This window comes from Papaver somniferum, chromosome 1, assembly GCF_003573695.1.
Source record: "Papaver somniferum cultivar HN1 chromosome 1, ASM357369v1, whole genome shotgun sequence".
In the NCBI taxonomy this organism is placed as follows: domain Eukaryota; kingdom Viridiplantae; phylum Streptophyta; class Magnoliopsida; order Ranunculales; family Papaveraceae; genus Papaver; species Papaver somniferum.
In genome coordinates this window covers 20,384,682-20,405,907 of record NC_039358.1, presented here as the reverse complement: position 1 = coordinate 20,405,907, position 21,226 = coordinate 20,384,682, and the positions used below count along the sequence as shown (strand labels likewise).

Here is a 21,226-nt window from a genome sequence, read left to right as displayed (position 1 = left end):
TAGCTTGACCCTGGTATTATTAGTTTGACTAGATACGCTTTGGCATCCCATTTATCACCTGGGGTGTATTCGCTTTTTATTTTATTTTATTTTTTATCGCGTAAAATGGTGTAAATTAGCATGGTAATTGGTGGATCCCATTTTTCGTGTACCTACTCCCCCTGACCCCAGCACAATGTCTTGACCTGAAAGTCTTGCCAACTTGCCATAATAATCGAGGTGTAATTAATAGAAGGAATTCACAGTAAACCAGTTCATCATACTACACTTATTCTCTCTCTTCTTGCAGAAAAAAAACAACTACTTATTATCTCCCTGTTTCAGTAGTGTTCAGAATTGATTCATTAATTTGTCTCTGTAACTGATTCAAAGTTTATATAGATGAAATGAAGTTTGCTTTGGATAAAAATCCCCAGCCATCATCGCCGGTATCAGTTTTCTTCTTCTGCTGCTGCTGCTGTTATCTCTACATCATCACTAGTACTCTGTTGTTCAATATATCAGAAGCTCAGACTACTGACCCAGTTGAAGGTACATCCATATATAATCTGCAGCCTCTTCTTATTTAATTTCTCTTCAATTTTTTGTTCCCTTGATGAAATTTAGTTTCCGTTGGATTGCGTACTGTAAAATGAATTGTCGAGTTCATACTCTTGGATAATTCTAAATAAACTATTGATTTTGAGCAATTTCATCGTTTTTCTTCCTTCCTCGTTTATGCTTTGAGTAGCTGTTTCAAGTACCAGTTAACAATAGTGATCAAACTGATGGCCTGTTGAGGTTTTTCAAGGTCAATCATGCCATGAGCCTCTCTGCTCTTAGTAAATTTTGATCCAAGATCGAGAAAAGTCTTTTTCTTATCCTCATTTCGTTAGTTTATGATGATGACGGCCCACTTGAAATTGAGGTATTCAGGTATCTCTGATGTATACATATCACTAGTTAATAATTCAATTAAGTATTCGTTTATCTCCCTCTACATCAATTTATTCTCTTCTACAAAATGATTATCTGGTTGTTTAAAATTAAAAAATTAGCTGCTAACGATTTGATTAGGGACGTCCTTAGCCATTGGATTGGTACACCCCAAGCAAATTAGGAGGCAAAATAGTGTGCATCACTCCAAGGACCGAGTTGATAATTTGACTCGAACGAGCCACCCTTTGAGTCCATCAATGACCATATTAGAAAAAAAAAAAAATTAAAAATGACCATTTGTGAAAAACTCGGATGAGAAATCATCTTCTTCTTCTACCCGGACGACAATGGTGGGAGTCGAGCACAGGATTCATCGCGAACAGAGTCATTCCATTTCCATCAGTTTGATGGAGTAAGCGTTAATTTTCATTTACTTTCTTTCATAGTTCCAATTGTTTTGTATAATTTGTTAAGATTTATACCATAATTTTGACCTAAAACGCATATTTTTTATCTTCACTAATAAAAATTGTTTGTTTAACAGTGAGAGCTTTAAATTCCATTTTCCAGCAATGGAATACCAAAGCTGGTTCTTTGTGGAACATAAGTGGGGAGCCATGCAGTGGACTTGCATTAGGCCAAACAGGTATAGAGGATAACCCCAATTTCAACCCGGGGATCAAATGCACTTGTGGAGCCTCTAATGCATCCACTTGCCACATTACTCACCTGTATGTTTCATGATCTCATTTTTTTCTTGATCAATAGAATCTTTTCAAGGTCTATTACGATTCCATTTGGTTTTTTCATGTGTGGTAACATTTTAGTTTTGCAATGTTTAGATTCAATACTCTCTACCAAAATCTACTCGTACAAGGATTGAACTACTAGTCACAACCAACTAATGACAGGCCAGGGGCCTCACTCTTGATACTGGAAGTCAGAGGAGGTTGAGTCCTCGATCTGGAGTTTGTTGATCATTTAAAAACCTTCATTCGCCTTTCAGAAACAAAAGAAAGAGAAGAAACAGTGAGAGATAATCCTCTTATTTTAAAGAGTATAGTAACTAAAACAAAATTTACTGTTTTTTATAGTAACATTTTGGTCAGTTTTAACCGGAAGAGATCTTAGAAATCCTCACGTTAAACCAAGTTAAACCTTCAAGTGGACCTGAGGATTATGAGGCACCATTTACTGGTTTCTAATAACCGGTTACACTTAAGGCATTATTTCCTACCACCACCACAAAAAAAACAAAAACAAAAAAAAACGATGTTGCAGTAACACGCTAATTCTCTCTGTGCCCTACTTATCCTGCTGGAAATCATTTCAATTCCACAATTTAACGCTTGGAATTTAAAGTTTAAATCAATTATATATTTTCCTTTTCTTGTAGCTTGGAAGTGTTCTCACTAAATCACTCTTGTATTTGCTTTCCAAAATGTTTTAATCCTTTAGTCTATGGATAATGAAATGTAGTAAATTGTTGTTGATTTTGCATTAAAGAAATAGTTCTATGAATAAACAGCATGAGCTGCATGCAAGTACTTTTTAGTTGTGAATAACACTGTTAACATAATTGTTCAAAGTTCTCTTAACGCAATCTGATTGGTTTGGTGTCCTCAGGAGAGTTTATGCAGCAAACATAAGAGGCGTGATTCCAGAAGAGCTTGCAAATTTGACTTTTCTCACCTATCTGTACGGAACTGCTTCGTTTGTTCATTTTTATGTATTTCTTCCATGGCTTGCTACTTATTTCAATGGATGATGTCAAAACAGGGTTCAATATTTAATAAGAATGGCGTGACAAAAATCTTTCTTTCCACTAATGTGCCATTATTCCAAGGCTTTGTGAAGGTTCTTAAAACCTAACTTGAGACTGTATGCTAAAGAACTATTTATACATAGTGCATAGTTGGCTACTCAGTTTACATGGAGTAGTATTTTTTGTCATTGAAATTTATAAGTAGGTAAAATTTCAAGAAACATTTATGGAATTCAATCTCCAGATTAGGACTGAGAATGGGAAAGCATGAAATTTGACAGCAATAGCTTGTGTGAAGGAGAAAAAACCTAAGTAGAGAACAGTGTAGAAAGAAAATAAAACGTCCTTTAATGTAACATTGTAGCTTTGTAACTGAATTCGAAATGGCCCTATCAGTATTCATTGACAGATTAATGCAAGCTTCCTTGACCATCCATCTTTTCTGGTTACTACTATTCTGCTTTTTGTGGTTTGACTATCACTTGGCATCACCAGAATAGCATTGTTTATACATTGTAAATATCATGCGTGTTTTTTGTTTTCCAAATCCTAGCATTTAAAAAGCTTACTACTCTGTGTAGAAAAAGAATTATGGATAGTTTCAACAGCTTAAGCATGTTCCGCACCAATTTAGCTTAAAGTTTTTGCATTAGTTGAAACGAGACTTAGCACATGGACACAGTTTGCGTGCAAAAGTATATTCTAATTTTCTAATACCAAGTATTATATCCTTTCTTTCAGGAAGTTGGATCAAAATTTCTTAACAGGCCCCATACCTGCATTTCTTGGCAGTTTATCTTCGCTAGAAATTTTGTAAGTTCATGGTTTCTTTCGGAAACAGAATGAAATAAAGAAACAGCAGAAGCTTCATGTTTTTTTACTAATACCCATTGATATTTGTCAGTCTGCTAACATATTTTCCTGCTTCAATTCTGTATCAGGTCACTGGGTATTAATTCCCTATCAGGAACTGTTCCCAAGGAGCTTGGAAATCTGCAGAAATTAACATTACTGTAAGATACTTCTTACTGACTAACCAGTTTTCTGCTGTTTAGATTGCTATTGTGGAACTAGTTTGATCAACATAATTTTCTTTTAACTTCATGCTGTAAAAGGTGTGGATTTTGTGGTTGAAGTATTATAATGAAATTGAAAATGCTTACTTGCTTGCTACTTCTTCTTTTACAGGGCTTTTGGTTCAAATAACTTATCTGGGTCACTCCCTCCTCAGCTTGGGTCTTTAACCAATCTTGATCAGATGTAAGTTTTAAGTTGTATCTCATCGTTAGCAGAAGGCCTAAGAGTATCCACAATCATGTATGTTAAATTGCTATGATAAACATAGCATAGCACTATAGGTGCATATATATACACTGATTCGCCACAGTGGGTGAAGGATTCAAGTAAAGCATCTAATGTTTGAGTTTAAAACTTTGCCAACATCCAACATTCAAGGTAGGTCCCACCTTTTAAACAACAAGAGTAGTTTCAAACCCATCCTAAGGTTTCAAACACATCCTATATTTTGAGCGGATTCTAAAACTGCATGGGTACAACCCCAGTTTTAAACACCGTAGGTTAAACTTGGGAATTGTTACACCTGTATGGTATATTTACCATATATGGCATTGATACCAATCTACACTAACGATTGCCTAGATCAATAAGGTAAATGTACCATATTAGCATAACGATTGTGGATGCTCTAGTATAGTATATCGTGATTAGAAAGCTTGGGCTAGTAATCTTGGATAAAGTCAATCTCGACTCTCACACACACTTCCATAAAATGAAATGATCCTGTGGAACTGCTTTCAAAAACAGTTGTGATCAAACCAATGACAAGTGGCAGGGTATAGGTCCTTTTTCTTTTCCCAGGATGACATGTTTGAAGCGGTTCTATGTGCATTTTTAAACTGCAGCCTCCTGTTTTCGAGAAATAACAAAAGTCGTTGTATTGATTTTGTTTCGAACTTGGCAGTTACATCGACAGTTCTGGAGTGGGTGGAGAGATACCTCCGACATTTGCTAGCCTAGTAAACATGAAAACCGTGTATGAATCATCATCTGAAAATTCTCATCTAGTTGATCATATATTTTTGCTCCAGTGCTTAAAATTCGTGTCATCTTACAAGCAAAAGCATTTTTGGGGTTTCAGGTGGGCTTCAGACAATGCTTTCACAGGCAAGATACCTGATTTCATTGGCAATTGGTCCAAACTAACCTCCTTGTAAGAAGGTTTCTGTGATATTCTCCTCAGATTCATTCACTTATATTATTAAATAAATGTCACCTGGGTGATATTCCTGGCTTATAGTATATGGATACCATAAATGCAAGTTATCACCATCCATACACAAACAAGAACCTAGGATCTTTTGTAGTAATGATAATATCAACCAATAATCATCTCTTGCTGTGTGCTTTTGGATAAAATGAACTTTTGAAATTGTCATAGTACAGCACTTGAATTAAAGATAATCCCAGTACTATCGACAAGTCTACATTTTGAGGATGATCTTTTGGGGTATTTCGTAAGCTTAATACCCCAATCAAGGAGTTAATGCACATCTTATAGAGATATACATCTGACATATGTGTGTCCTCTAGAAAATTTTCCCCTCTTTAGTTTCTCTCAGGTTGCGACGTTGCGTTCTTTGGGATATGATGAACATAATAAGATGGTATACCTATTTTATAGCGTTATCCCAATACTATCCGCGGGATTTCGTTAAGATTCTATTTTTATTTTATTTTTTGTATTTCGCAGCGCGCATCTCCTGAACCGTAATGTATTCACATTCGAAGGAGTTGTATTTTCGCATATATTTGTCCTGGAGAATTTTATTTTCTTCACTTCAGATTTCCCTGATGATCCTATCTTTTTGTATACAGGAGATTTCAAGGGAATTCTTTCGAAGGGCCTATTCCACCCAGCTTATCTAATTTGACTTTGTTAACTGACCTGTGAGTGTCCTTTTACAATCGGATACTTGATCTGTGTCTTATCTGGATTTTCTGACATGTCTTATATTATTGTAGGAGAATTAGTGACTTGTCTAACATAAGCTCATCGTTGGATTTTATCAAGGGCATGAAGAAATTAACCGTCTTGTAAGATATTCTCTGAGGCAAACAATTCTACCCAATACCTCACTTCTGGAAATTTACCTAACTTATCTATATGTTCCTTCCGTTGCTAGAGTTTTGAGAAACAATTTGATATCTGGTGGTATCCCATCCAACGTGGGAGAGTATGGAGAATTACAGAGGCTGTAAGTTTAAATCTCCTTGATACTTTATGTTACTGTGATTGTGCCTATATAAACAAATTTCTTTTATATTCTTATTTTTGGCTGCTTACCTCCAGTGATCTGAGCTTTAACAACTTAACTGGACGCATTCCAGCGGCTCTCTTCAATTTGAGTTCTCTTTCTAACTTGTAAGAGCCTATATTAATCTTTTATTCAGTTGATTTTTTTTTTCTTTATTTTTGAATAATTCAGTCTAGTTATATACACCCCTAATTAGAAATTAGATGACGATGATGTCTTTTAACCATCACTTGCATCGATTTGCAGGTTTCTGGGAAACAATAGCCTGTCTGGTATCCTTCCGCCCCAAAAGAGTTCAAGTCTTCGCACTGTGTATGTCCTCACACTCTATCCTATGTTAAAACTGTACTTCAGCACTCAATTCACTGCAATTATTACATCTTCTATGGTGAGGGAAGATTCTACTTACCTGACGTGCTGTGCTGTGCTGACCTAAAGGTTGGGAGTTGTCAGGGGAATATATTGGTTGTGGTTTTTGCTACGTGGATTTTTTAAGTACATATTGTGCCAGAATCAAATATTGTATTGTTTTTATCCCACCATACCTTCTTTTTTGTTATCCAATTTATTTTTATGGTGTTTTTGTTCTCATGCCTGTATAATCACCACAATCTGTTTCCTCTTGTTTATTATATTTCTTAATAACATTGATAATGACCGCGCTTATGTTTCGTATCGTGCAGAGATTTGTCGTACAATCAACTATCAGGAAGTTTTCCTTCCTGGGTAACCCAGCAAAACACATCACTGTATGTACACAGAAACAGAGAACTAGTTTAGTTTTATTCTTTTCTGTAGTTCTCAACAATCTTGTTTCGTGTGACGGTCCTTTCCTTTGTGAACGCGCATCTCTTGTTGATTTTCTTATGGACCAGGTTTTGTCCACATCATCACAATTATATAGCCATATCGGCAAAAATGAAAGCCCCTCTTCGTTTCAATGAGAGCAAAAATGAAAGCCCGTCTTAGTTTTTTTGCTTAAAGTTAGTTCTTACTTTTGAGGGGTATTTAAATAAGGGTATATTTAGATACCCTCCATTTTGGTATATATTTAAGTTGAATAAGGGTATATTTCAAAGGGTGGATTTTGAGGGGTATTTAAATAATTTTCCATTTTTGGTGGAGTGGAAATGTTATAAATACCCTCCATTTTGGTCGACCTTACACAAATACCTGCATATTTAATTGTAAGGTCGACCTGTATTTTCTGGTATCCATAACGATAAATAGAAATTGATCCGTTTTCAGGTATGAGTTCAATCGAAAGACCCAATTACCTAGGATTTTCTTGGGATATTTATTTTATAGTTCGTCTCAGATGAGGATCATATTTCTAAAATCCGTTTAGGATTCTAATTCTAGTAGGAAAACAAAGAGTGTTACTTGAATTAGAATTATCAATTTAGAAAGGGTTAAGTGCTACTTGGTACCTATGGATGGAGGAGAGATCTAGAGGGAAATTCTGAGCGAAGAACAAGATGTAGAGAGAATATTAGAAGAAGAATTCAGAGAGAGTAAATAGGACACCTTGAAGATAACGTTGTAAAAGTCCCCTTAAATTGAATAAAATTTACGTGCCGATTGAGCAATTGCTTACTTCTATTATTTGTTTTGCTATTGTTTGTGATCCTATTGGGTCTAGGGTGATCAGAAATGTTTGTCGGATCTATAAGGGGGGGATAAAGGTAATAGTGCTTTTCTACAATATGTTGCTATTGTTGAGTATGGTCTCACGTGGCCTAGATTCCCTGGATTTGTGAAGTGTATATGCCGTAGGCAACCTAATCTTGTAAGTCGATTTACAAGGTGAGTTAGGCCCATGGACTTCAACAGCTATCCTGCGGTCTTTTTCGGAGAGTTAGGCCAATGAACACTTTAACAGCTATCATGCGGCCTTTTTGAAAACATTGGTTGCAGATTTGGTCATTATAATTTTCGTTGGTAGAGGGAGAAGGGGGTTTGGGTCATTGATTTATTATGTTGTATAGCCGAGAATTGTTAATTAATGAATGCTAGCTTGGAGGAGCTGGTTTTAAATTGAAACTTCATAGATTTTTGTGCTTCTCTTTTAGGTGTGACTTAGACTCCCTAAATACAAGCCAGTTTCGCAAAAATATTACTCTGATGTAGCATGCGTATCCGTGAGTCTGGGCACCTGTTTAACAAATGAAGCGTCTGGTGTTCTACATATATGTTATTGAATAGTCTAATAATTGATATGTTAGATACAAACCTGCAACACTTAGCAACAGAGAAAAAAAATTGATCTCAATGCATGATGTGTGATGCAGGAATTTGGTCGCAAATAATTTTCCAGATGATATCTTGAGAAATAGGTGAGCTACGCGAATGAAGTTGCAGCAGATTCCGAGTTCTTATTATTTATTTTTATTTATTATTATTATATTTTTTTTAAGTTATGTGGTATCTCTTGTTTGTTCAGTGTTCCAGCTTCAGGATTGAATTGCCTTCAACGAAATTTTTCTTGCAATAGAGATCCTCCTCGCTGTAAGTCACCTCTGATTTTGGTGCCAAGTTATTCTACCTTAAATGTTAGTAAGATGACATGCTTTTATCCACTCTTCAATTGATTGTGATTTTTATGCTGTTTTACTCGACCAAGTGAGATTGTATTTAATTTGAGTTCTAATTAGGATGGGATGATTGAACTTGGACCATATATTCTCTGTGACAAAAATACCATAAATAAGATTCGGATTGAAACTAAATGATTCATGCTTTTTTAGTAATGCGATTCCGCATTCCTCTCTCAACTGCAACATGTAAGTATAATTATAAGCTGTAGGTTGAATAGGTAGAATGTTCCCGACATGCGGTGCTCATTCATGAGAACTCAGAGGGGAACTCACCAGCCAAGCAATTTGATGCCATTAATACACAACTGTTAAAACAAAATGGCATTACAAATCTATCTGAAGTTTCTTATTAGCAGGATTCTGAGAGCATGTACCATTTATTAAAAAGTATCCAAGAGAGAAACAACGAGTATCACTATCGTCATCTTACGGTACATTTATGACTTGTATTTTAAGGACATAGACCTACAGATGAGATTAGACCTTCAGATTCTATTTGCGAAAGTTTAGCAAGTGTTTTGTCCGTATGAAAGAAATAGCTTTCATATCTCCAGGCTATGAGACAAAAATATCCAGCAGGTTTCACTATTATAAGCAGGACTTCGTAGTTGTAGGATCTTGTGACATATTCATACTCGGTGTGAACCTTTATAAATTGTGTCCAACTACTTTGAAGACTGCTATGTTAAACATTAGAATTCACGTTATAATTATTGTTTTACTTTTATTGTCGGCAGACTCCTCTTTCGCGATCAAGTGTGGTGGCTCAAATATGAGATCTTCAGATGGTATAGATTTTGAGGCAGACAACGCAACCCTTGGTGCAGCATCATTTAATCTTACTAATACTAGGAGATGGGCCGTTAGCAATGTCGGTCTGTTTGCTGAAAGAGAAGGAGCTCAGTATACCCTAAATACTCTTTCTCAGATAACGGGTACTTTAGACTCGGAGCTGTTTCAGACATCCAGGATATCAGGAGGATCACTAAGATACTACGGCCTTGGTCTTGAGAACGGACCGTACAATGTCAACCTGCGATTTGCGGAGACAGATTATAAAGATCCCAGCACCCTCACATGGGAGAGTCTTGGAAGACGTGTTTTCGATATTTATCTTCAGGTAGAGTTGTTGTAATGTAGTCAACTTTAGGTTTGCAATTTATTTTAGTAACATCTTACTAGTTACTACATCTGAATCATAGTGTTTCCTTCAAGCTCAAATAAAGCAAGAGTTACCGAAACTTACAAAGCGCGTGTACTAGAAAATTCATAGAGCATGATTTGTCGAATTATTATATAAATCATGCACACCAGGAGAAGTCCATGCCCAACAATAACTGTGAATATGACTAATCAATGATAATAGATACTGCTGGTGGCAGTTTGGTTAGTATTCCACTTATACGTATGAGTATCTCAAACTGATGATGTTAATGGCTGCACCAATTCTGAAGTGTCTTTTATACGATAAGTTATTGGGTTTAATTTCAAGCTGTCGACAGTTATGACCTTAAGCTTCCTATTATTTTGTAACAATAATGCCCATTGTTTTTGTCTATTTGTTATTGTTTCAGGGGAATAGGCTTGTGAAGGATTTTGATATAAGAAAGGAGGCAGGTGGGGCCTCTAATAGAGCTGTTGAGAAGAATTACAAGGTTCAGGTATCTCAGAACTACCTTGAGATTCATCTTTTTTGGGCCGGGAAAGGGACTTGCTGCATACCTAAGCAAGGTTCTTACGGACCATCCATTTCTGCAATTAGTGTTACACCAGGTAAACTAACATTATTGAATTATATCAGTTCTTGTGTTTCAAAAACTTTTCTGCCAACTACTAATTCTTGATTTCCTGGTCAGATTTTCAACCAACTGTCAGTAACCTTCCTCCAGCTGCTCCCAAAAAGAGCAAGACTGGTCTAATTGTCGGCATCGTAGTTTCTGTTGCGGTGTTGAGCTTGATTGCCATATTTGCGGTGTTTTATTGTAGAAGGAAAAGGTCAGATATCGATGAAGAAGAAGGTAAATAATACTTATCTGGAGTAAGCTTCGAAGTTCAATTATGTATGTATGTATGCTACTAAACCTTTGTTCAGTATAATCATTTTCTTGCGTCATCTTAAATTCAGTTCTGTAACAAATGCTTAATATTTACTAAGAAGATGCAAGCTAAGAGGGTAGAAATAAGTACATGGAATCCCACTTTTTATAAGAGAGCCAGTACTTACAAATGTTAAATTGCTTCGCAGAGCTTCTAGGGATAGAGAACAGGCCAAATATGTTTACTTATGCAGAACTGAAAAATGCTACGGATGACTTCAATTCTGCAAACAAGCTAGGAGAGGGAGGATTTGGATCTGTTTACAAGGTAATCAACTAATTAAGGTTCAGCTTTTCTCTTAGCTTAATTAATTAAAAAGGAAAGGCTAAAATTTTGATGGAATGAGTCCCTCAAAGAGCACATGCACATTGTACTTTTTTTTCATCTCCATCATTTCTAGAAGTCCAGACTTGACCTAGGTTACCGTACCGAGTGTTAGCTGAAGTTTCCAGAAAATGGTTCAAATCCATAAAGAGAGGTTCAGAATAAAATGATCTAATACTAATGTATGAAAATAGGAATCACAAAGACCCATTGAGTTTTGTTGAAGGACATCAAGTGACTTTGAGTTTCTTGATAAAACAAAGTCCTTGCACTGTTTTGTATTGTCAAATTGAGCGGAGCAGTAAATGATGTACTGGGTACTTACAAGACTGTTGAAAACAACAAAGAATAGGGTAGTATCTTCGTGAGCAACAACAATTCCTATTTTTGATGAAAGTCTTATCAACAATGTCCAGTTATTTATTAGATTGTGGTACCTGCAGGGCACACTTACTGATGGCAGAGCAGTTGCTGTTAAGCAACTTTCTGTAGCTTCTCATCAAGGAAAAAGCCAGTTTGTGGCAGAGATTGCTACCATATCTTCTGTACAGCACCGCCACCTTGTGAAATTGTATGGGTGCTGCATTGAGGGGGCAAATCGTCTCCTGGTTTATGAGTATCTCGAACACAGAAGCCTAGATCAAGCACTCTTTGGTATGGCATAAAGTTTTTCTTACATAATATATGTGGATACTGTGGTCTTGATCATGCTTGCTAATAACCATCACCTTGCAGGAAAGAGTGGCTTACACCTCAGTTGGCCAACCCGCTATGAAATTTGCTTGGGAGCAGCAAGAGCCCTAGCTTATCTTCATGAAGAGTCGAGACCAAGAATTGTACATAGAGATGTCAAAGCCAGTAATATTCTTCTCGACACTGATCTAAACCCCAAAATTTCAGATTTTGGTTTGGCAAAGTTATATGATGACAAAAAAACCCATATTAGTACCCGAGTGGCAGGAACAATGTAAGCTTTCTCACATATGATTTCACTATACCATTCTGTGATATTTATTTGAACAGTACTGAAGTAACCATCTTTCTGTCTCTTGAAGAGGATATCTTGCCCCAGAATATGCCATGCGTGGACATCTTACAGAGAAAGCTGATGTATTTGGATTTGGTGTTGTCGCGCTGGAGATTCTTAGTGGTCGACCAAATTGTGACACAGACTTGGACCAAGATAAAATATATCTTCTGGAATGGGTAAGATCACAAGTAAAAAATTATATATTATATATTTCCAAAGGTATCTATGGGATCACTTTTCTTGCCACCTCAAAATCTATTAAATAGTCCCAATCAAAAGCTGGTTGAAATCATTAGGAACATGCTTTTGGTCGAAGAAATTCGCCGAACTGAGGAGGGTCTATATTCATGGTGAAGAAAATCATTATTGCTAGACAAATTTCTTTTTTAAAAAAAACTCCCCGAATAATCTTGATGTGAAATTGTGAACCCTCCTATAAGGTGGTGAAAATAAGTGTTATGTTTGCATGAGTGAAGCACATGGATGATGGATCTAGATCCAATATTTATTTTTGGAAGCAACTTTAGTTCAAGAGCTAATTCATTGTTGTGTGATGTTAAAAACTTTTTAGGCTTGGAGTCTACATGAAAAGAATCGTTCATTGGAACTGGTGGACCCATCATTAGCTGATTTTGACAAAGGAGAAGCTATGCGTATGATTGGAGTAGCCTTTTTGTGCACTCAGGCATCACCAGGGTTACGGCCAGCAATGTCTCGTGTGGTGGGTATGCTGTCAGGTGACGTTGAAGTAAGCACCGTTACATCAAAACCTAGTTATATTACAGACTGGCAGTTCAGTGATATGAGCTCTTTTATTAACGATGATGATTCACTATCATTTGCATCAAAAACTACAAATACCCAACTCGACACGTCAACTGATACAAGCATGATAGCTGGCAGAGATCGGTCACCAGCAACAAGTCAACCCATGCTGCAAGAGACTATTGGTGAGGGGAGGTAAAAATAATTTTGTGTTCCTGTATTAATGTATTATAAGTGTATGTCCAGGGGCGAAACTTTGCAATATTATTGTGTATCAAACACAAAGTTCCTTGCTGGAAGTGCTTAGATTTCTCATTCTTATTTACTGTGTGTGTTGTGTTGTGTGTGAAGTATGAACTTCTGCTGTGAACATGCAGAAAAAATCTTTTCGTTTTTGGTACAGTATGTTCGCAAACTGTAAATTTGGTATAATTTGTTTCTAGAATTGATAATCAACTTTTATCCTGGTTCCGTTATTGCCAAAAACACTTTATTCAACTTGTGCAGCTGATGCATGTTTGTTTCACCTAACCTATCAGTTGATCAGAAGATTTATTCCACTCTTTGTAATTTCCCTGCATGATATTTTCTGAAAGATACTGATAACCTGAAAGTCTATTAGATAACATCTTTCATCTACTTTTGTGGTGAGTAAATCTAAGACCACGATCTGAACCATAGGTTCTATCAGTCTCTTGGAACAAAAAACTAGACGGGATGCATTCGGAAAAGAACTGAATGCTTTGGGAATCGAATGCGATTTTTTGGTTACAAGTCACCCAATCATGTAGTTTTAGCAAGACAATAAAGGAAACTCGTGCTTAAAAAATTCATTGGTGTACTTATTTTAGATTTTTGTTATAGGGAAAGCTGATTTGTTTAGGGGGAAAGTTAAAATAATTTGACTATGGTCTATTTTTCGACTTTTGGTCATTGAAGGGGAGGGGTAAGGAATTGTCTTTCCCCTTGACAAAATACTAAAGATTACCGGTTTGTCCTTAACTTAATCTAATCATATACTTGAGTTAGCGACTTAGCGTAGAACCATGATGAACCCTAAACCATTTTGTCCCGCAAAAAGATTACATGGATGACGATGACGCCGCCCACAGAGCAATCCACCACAAATTAATAGCAAAGGAAATATAGTAGCAGACGCTCACAGAACATGTTAAGACGCCACATTAAGAGTACTCTTCTTCTTTTTTCCACCACCACCACCGCCTTAGCCACTTTTTCAGGCAAATACTCTCTTTTTTGGCCTTCTTGTTTCTTCTGTTGTTGCTGACACCACCACCAGCAGTAGTAGTAGTCTCAGGGGCTTGGATATTCGTCTCCTTATTAGTCACTGCCACTTTTTCATTGACAATATTCTCCATGATAGACACAGACAGTAGGTAAGAACAATTTATTACTTCGTGATTCACCCGATAAATAAGAAAGAAAGAGATGCTAGTTGTAGTGAATAGTGATCATGAGGTGGTACCACACGACCTGTTTATATAGCATAGGTCGGTCAGATTAGGAAGTACAATGTACCCGACAAGCAATTTCCTAGAATTCTAAAAACAAGAAGAAGAAATACACTAACTCTACTTTCTCCACTGCCTTCCTAAACGGGTTGTCCACCGCCTTCCTAAACAGGTGAAATATTTGAGGACGTGACCCGTGAGCAACGAAGCCTAATGGTAGGGTGAGATTCTACCCGTAATCTTCCTCCTGGTCTCATTAAGGCTGAGGTTTCGTGAATGTCCGTTGTGAGGAAGGGAACTCTGTCATACGAATAGCGTGTATTGAATAAACTTAAAAGCGCACTAAACAAGCTGACATTGGAGAAATACAATATTCTGAGAAATTGATTCAGGGATTACAACGCCGTGCAAAGGCTTTGCATTTCTGAAACTATTGAATGTGCAGCTATGAAGGCAGGAGAGACCATGCAGCATATTATGACTGGTGCGTCTAATCAAGATTTGGAGTACGGATACAAAGTATAAGATTCATTTGTGAGCTGTTTTTATCAAACACCAATCGTGCGTACATACACAAATTCACATACATACGAATGAAGCTCCAAAAACTAAAGTTTTCTTCAAACCTAAACTTTAATATACGTTCCTCGACCAAAAAACAACAACTTGTGACTTCTTTTATCTTTAGGTGAAAAAACGCTTTTATCATCGGTTGTTACAGTTGAGCTCATGGTCAGTTAGATATGGGTTTGCTCAAAGGGGTAAACTGGTACTACTAAATAAGTTGTAATAGTCAATATTAGTACATCTTTCCCCCTATAAACGTCTGAATAATACTGGCTTTCCCCTTAAAGTGTTTTCCCCTAAACAAATCAGCTTTCCCTAAAAATCTTATTTTAATCCTGTGCTGATAGCCGGATACCATTAATTTGTGCATTTGCAAGTTTGTTACACAATTTTCTCAAGTTGGTGTAAAAGCCCATCAGAATACTGCATCTTTTTGACTCTTCGTTGACTTGCTTTTGGTTGTAAATTTCGTAAGGTCTTTGGCCGGACAATGATGGTTTTGTCACTGCTTGCATCATCGATCATTGAAATTTTAATTCAAACTGTTCATGACAATCCTCGTCGAAGACGAAAAGGCCCGATCCCTGCCATAAAATAACCAAATCATCCAAACTTTTGGTGTAACAGCACAATGACGAAAAGGGTCATCATTGTTGTGCCATTCCGATGAACGAACGGCGTGAACAACTTATGGTTGAGTAGTGCATTTTCCTTCCACGGAATACTTCCCTTGCAGATATGTTCTCCAAGAGTCGAGTCGATTTTAAGCCATACCGGGAGAGGTTTGGCATAATATTGTTATTTGGTTAATAGATAGTGTGATGGTGAATTTTATTTGCCAGAATAAACTCAACAAATCCAAACAGACAACTCAAGACTTTTCCCTCTCGACCAAAGTCCATAGTCCATTACATTTGAAAACGCACACCTTAAAAATAAAAGAGATAGCAACATTACTTTATTTGTCTCCAAGAACACAATACTACTATTATGCATCTCCTTAAGCCAGACAGATGTAGAGACATCAAACTTGCAAGTAGTGTTCAATCAAAACCTATTTAATTCCGAGCCACCCTTTGATTACCGAAACAAATTCATAAACCTTTTTCGGATCAGGGAGTGACTGTGCAACGCTCTCAATCTCCATGCACTTGTTTGCCCAGGACACAATCTTTGAACAATCTTCTTCTATGCTGAAATTTCCAAAAGTCTCGTATGCGTAAAACCAGCTATAGAAAGGAATGAGAGCCACATCCACAAACCCAAACTGATCACCACCAAAGTATGGTTTCTCCCCGAGCTCTCCTTCCAAAACCTTCAAAATCTCGATGAGATTCTTCTTAGCATTCTCTTGTTCTTCTCCATTGGTACTCCATATCTCTTTCCCAGTTGCAGCAAACTGTCAAATGAGAATCTAATTAGAAAAACGCAGACGAAAACAGCGCACGAAATGAAATAGATGAATAAAAAGAATCTTTACCTTCTTGTCAATGTAGTCGGCCCAGAATTTAGCTTGAGATTTCTGATAAGGATCAGTAGGTAGCAACGGAGACTTGTGATTCCAGACTTCATCAATGTATTCAACGATTAAAAGTGATTCACAAATGGGTTTCCCGTTATGTACCAAAACAGGGATTTTCTTATTGATTGGATTCATATTAAGGAAAGTGTAATACTTTCCAAGACCGTAGTGGTCAGTCTATGGAAAGTATTGTCCATGTAAGTCATTAATGTGAGACTGATAAGGTAAGTGATATTTTAGGAAAGTGTGGTCATATACTAGGAAAGGATTGTCCATGTAAGTCATGATTTTGAGACTTATAAGGAAAGTCTCAAATCCGTGTCTTAGGAAAGTTTTGAGTCTCAAGTTATCGGTCATGTATAAATATCTATAGAACTACTATGAATAAAATTAAGAAAGGAATTTACCAAAGTTTTAACATGGCATCACGAGCCGGTTGAAAACTGAAAAAAAAAAAAAAAAAAAAAATCGTTGAGAATGGGTGGAGATGGAGAATCAAGCAAAGACAAGAATATAGATTATGATACGCAAAAGAAGAATCCAGTATATCACCTAGGATTTGCGAATGGAAGAGGTGGTAGAGGACAAGGAACGGGCAATCAGGTTCGAGCACATAATCTAAATATATCAGAGACAAAGCAGTCAAATGGTCCATATTCCTCAGACGGCTCAGATTTGATGGGAGTAACCGCAACACAACTCAGACAGGTGCTTGAGTTTTTGAATGCAAAGAAAAATACGTCCCAACTTCAAGGTAAGCAAACTAAACCGAATTGGATTATTGACACGGGAGCTACAAATCATGTCACGGGTAGAAGAGATGACATGATTGATGTGAAAGATATTGTGGAGTGTACTGTTGGACTCCCAGATGGAAAATATGCACAATCTGAGAAAATAGGGACTATTATTCTGCAGGGCGGTTTGAGACTTAATAATGTGCTTTATGTGCCTCAAATAACTTGTAACCTAATTTCAGTCACACAACTTATTGATGAATTAATGTGTACGGTACAATGTACTAACAGTTTATGTCTTATACAGGACCGGTTGACGAGGAAGGTGATTGGAATGGGTGAACGACAAGGTGGACTGTATATTTTCTGTGGTGTGCCTCGAGTTGAAGTTATGGCAGTCAGTGGAGAATCATACGAGCTGTGGCATCGACGAATGGGACATCCATCAGAAAAAGTATTGCAAAGGTTGCCGGGTGTGAGTAGATTGAAGAAGCATAATGAAGTTTGTGATATTTACCCAAGAGCGAAACAACATAGGAGTAGCTTTACTAGTAGTCTAAGTAAATCCAGTTGTATTTTTGAGTTGATTCATATAGATTTATGGGGTCCTTATAGGGCTACATCGTCTTGTGGAGCACAATATTTTTTAACAATAGTAGATGATTTTTCAAGAGGTGTGTGGATTCATTTACTTCCAAATAAAACGGCAGTTGAACGAACGTTTCTTGATTTCATTGCTCTTGTGAAACGACAATTTGATAAAGATATCAAAGTTGTTAGAAGTGATAATGGTACCGAGTTTAATTCATTACGTGGATATTTTAAGACTAATGGGATAGTTTTTGAAACATCGTGTGTAGGCACTCCGCAACAAAATGGAAGAGTGGAGAGAAAGCATCAACATATATTGAATGTGGCAAGGGCTTTGAGATTTCAAGCCAACTTGCCAATACGGTTTTGGGGAGAATGCGCATTGACAGCTGCGTATTTGATTAATCGTACTCCTACACCTATTCTGGAAAATAAAACGCCGTATGAAATATTGTTTGGAAAGCAACCTCCGTATAATCAGTTGAAAGTGTTTGGATGCCTGTGTTATGTGCATGATCAAAGTAATAAAGGTGATAAATTTGCAAGTAGAGGAAGGAGGTGTGTTTTTCTTGGATATCCGTTTGGTAAAAAGGCATGGCAAGTATATGACTTGGATGAAAGAAAATTTCTTGTGTCAAGCGACGTCCAGTTTTGTGAGAATAGTTTCCCATATAAGAATGAAACATCTGTGTTACAGCAACCAACAGTTTCGACTCGCAACGAGAGTGTTCAGCCTGGTCATGATTTTGAGACCGAGGTGACTGGTGTATCAGCTGAGACTGATCAGATGAATCCAGCGTTTGACTGGAGTGATGATGAAGACGTAACAGCGACAACAGGAGAAAGTGTGGCAGTACCAGGCGTAACTGCGACAGCAGGAGACGCTGTAGGCATACCGGGCGTAACTGTGACACAAGGAGAAGGTGTAGCAGTTCAAGATGTGACTGCAACGGAAGAAGAACGTGTAGCATTTCAAGAGAGATCTGACATTATGAGTCCGGGCAATGATGTTGTAGTAGAAGGTGATATGGGTAAAGGAAAGCGTACGAAAATTCCATCGAGTAGGCTTAAGGGATTTGTGACGCACACCACTCGAGAAAACAGTCCATCTCATCTTCATTCATCACAATCATCCTCCTCAGGTACACCGTATCCTTTGACATATTATGTTAGTTGTGATAAATTTTCTAGACCGTATAAGAAATTTCTTGCAGCTATAACTGCGAGTTCTGCACCTCGCAACTTTAAAGAAGCAATGAAACATCCAGGATGGAGGAAAGCCATGGAGGAAGAAATACGAGCACTAGAAGAACAAGATACCTGGGTTTTGCAAGAATTACCGGAGGGCAAGAGAGCACTAGGAAGTAAATGGATATATACAGAAAAGTATGATGAAAATGGGAATTTGGTTCGTTTAAAAGCAAGATTGGTGATCTTTGGAAATCATCAGGTGGAAGGCTTAGATTACAAAGAGACCTTTGCACCTGTAGCAAAAATGACAACAGTGCGCACTTTTCTAGCTGTTGCAGCTGTTAAAAATTGGGAAGTACATCAGATGGATGTGCACAATGCATTTCTACATGGAGATTTGGAGGAAGAGGTGTATATGAAAATACCACCTGGATTTGCGAGAGGTAATCCTAATATGGTATGTAGAATGAAGAAATCATTGTATGGTTTGAAACAGGCTCCACGTTGTTGGTTCGCAAAACTATCAACAGCTTTGAAGAATTATGGTTTTCGGCAATCTTATTCAGACTATTCTCTCTTCACTATGATCAAAGGAAAGATGCAGCTTAATGTTTTGGTGTATGTGGATGATTTGATTGTTGCAGGAGATAATATAGTGGAGTTAAATAAATTTAAAACATATTTGGGACAGTGTTTCAAGATGAAAGATTTGGGAAAATTAAAATATTTTCTGGGCTTGGAGATAGCTCGCAGTAAGCAAGGCATTTATGTTTGTCAACGGAAATATGCATTGGACATTATTATGGAGACGGGGTTATTGGGAGCAAAACCAGCAGAGTTTCCAATGGAAACTAATCATCGTCTAGCTTTGGCAACAGGGCCGTTTCTGATTGATGCAGAAAGGTATCGACGACTGATTGGAAGATTGATTTATCTGGCTGTGACTAGACCAGATCTAGCTTATTCTGTGCATATTTTGTCACAGTTTATGCAGCATCCAAGACAAGAACATTGGGAAGCTGCACTTTGGGTAGTTAGATATTTGAAAAAGAATCCTGGGCAAGGAATTTTGTTGCGCTCTGATAGTAGTCTAAGTTTAAAAGGATGGTGTGATTCATATTGGGAAAGCTGTCCTTTGACTAGACGATCATTGACAGGATGGTTTGTGCTTCTTGGAGATTCACCAGTGTCTTGGAAGATCAAAAAGCAGTACACAGTTTCTTGGAGTTCAGCTGAAGCAGAATACAGATCTATGGCTGCAGCTACTTGTGAATTGAAGTGGTTGAAGCAATTACTAGGTGATTTGGGAGTTTGTCATACACATGGAATGAGTCTTCTTTGTGATAGTCAGTCGGCATTGTATATTGCTCAGAATCCCGTTTTTCACGAAAGAACTAAACATATAGAAGTGGATTGTCATCTCATTAGGGATGCGATAGTACAGAAAATTATTTCTCCCTCTTATACGCCTACGGGGTTGCAGTTGGAGGATATCTTCACCAAATCATTAGGACGAGTTCAGTTTCAAGGTCTTTTGTCCAAGATGGGCATTTGTGACCTGCATGATCCGTCTTGAGGGGGGGTATTAAGGAAAGTGTAATACTTTCCAAGACCGTAGTGGTCAGTCTATGGAAAGTATTGTCCATGTAAGTCATTAATGTGAGACTGATAAGGTAAGTGATATTTTAGGAAAGTGTGGTCATATACTAGGAAAGGATTGTCCATGTAAGTCATGATTTTGAGACTTATAAGGAAAGTCTCAAATCCGTGTCTTAGGAAAGTTTTGAGTCTCAAGTTATCGGTCATGTATAAATATCTATAGAACTACTATGAATAAAATTAAGAAAGGAATTTACCAAAGTTTTAACAATTCATCTCCAAAAGCAATGGACTTTTGTCTCTGAGGATTTCTTCTTTGAATTCATACTCGACACCTTTAAGAGCTAAAGCTATCTTAACTCTGTTTCCAAACATACTTGGCCAGAAACTCAAGAGGGCTACTTCATCTGCCATTCTTAACAGTACAAACTCTGTTTTCGAAAACTGGTAGTGTAAGCTCAAAAATGTAAGAAGAGAAAACAGATTCAAGGAAGTAAAGAAGGAAATTATGATTCTGTAGTGTGTGAGTGAACCACCTTTTATAGTGAAATTTCGAGTTCCGGAACTTTTAGTGAATGATATGTCATTGCTTGCGTCATCTTCGAAAAGCTGATTCTTGTATTGGGTTGGAAACGGAAAGAGGGTTGAACTTAACGATTAGAATATTTAATCTGTGTGATCTAACTTCGAGACTAGATATTTGAGGGGTAGGCTAT

At 37.2% G+C, this 21,226-nt stretch overlaps 2 protein-coding genes across 2 annotated transcripts; one reads left to right on the top strand and one right to left on the bottom strand.

The window, feature by feature from the left end:
- Positions 1–233: 233 nt before the first annotated feature.
- On the top strand, positions 234–13,302 carry LOC113280871 (probable LRR receptor-like serine/threonine-protein kinase At1g56140). Its single transcript, XM_026529455.1, has 24 exons — positions 234–531; positions 1,463–1,649; positions 2,545–2,616; positions 3,425–3,496; positions 3,625–3,696; positions 3,872–3,943; positions 4,665–4,736; positions 4,842–4,913; positions 5,579–5,650; positions 5,726–5,797; positions 5,887–5,958; positions 6,054–6,125; positions 6,265–6,330; positions 6,702–6,767; positions 8,310–8,354; positions 8,462–8,526; positions 9,353–9,735; positions 10,190–10,388; positions 10,472–10,633; positions 10,861–10,979; positions 11,480–11,690; positions 11,772–12,003; positions 12,092–12,242; positions 12,638–13,302. Exons 1-24 carry the CDS (start codon positions 387–389, stop codon positions 13,028–13,030), a joined length of 3,144 nt encoding a protein of 1,047 aa, XP_026385240.1. The 5' UTR covers positions 234–386; the 3' UTR covers positions 13,031–13,302.
- Positions 13,303–15,684: 2,382 nt separating this feature from the next.
- On the bottom strand, positions 15,685–20,998 carry LOC113326538 (probable glutathione S-transferase). The gene is made up of 3 exons (XM_026574248.1): positions 20,787–20,998; positions 16,351–16,527; positions 15,685–16,269 (listed from the first exon to the last, which is right to left on the bottom strand). The coding sequence occupies exons 1-3, from the start codon at positions 20,922–20,924 to the stop codon at positions 15,925–15,927; spliced, it is 660 nt and encodes a 219-aa protein (XP_026430033.1). The 5' UTR covers positions 20,925–20,998; the 3' UTR covers positions 15,685–15,924.
- Positions 20,999–21,226: the final 228 nt, after the last annotated feature.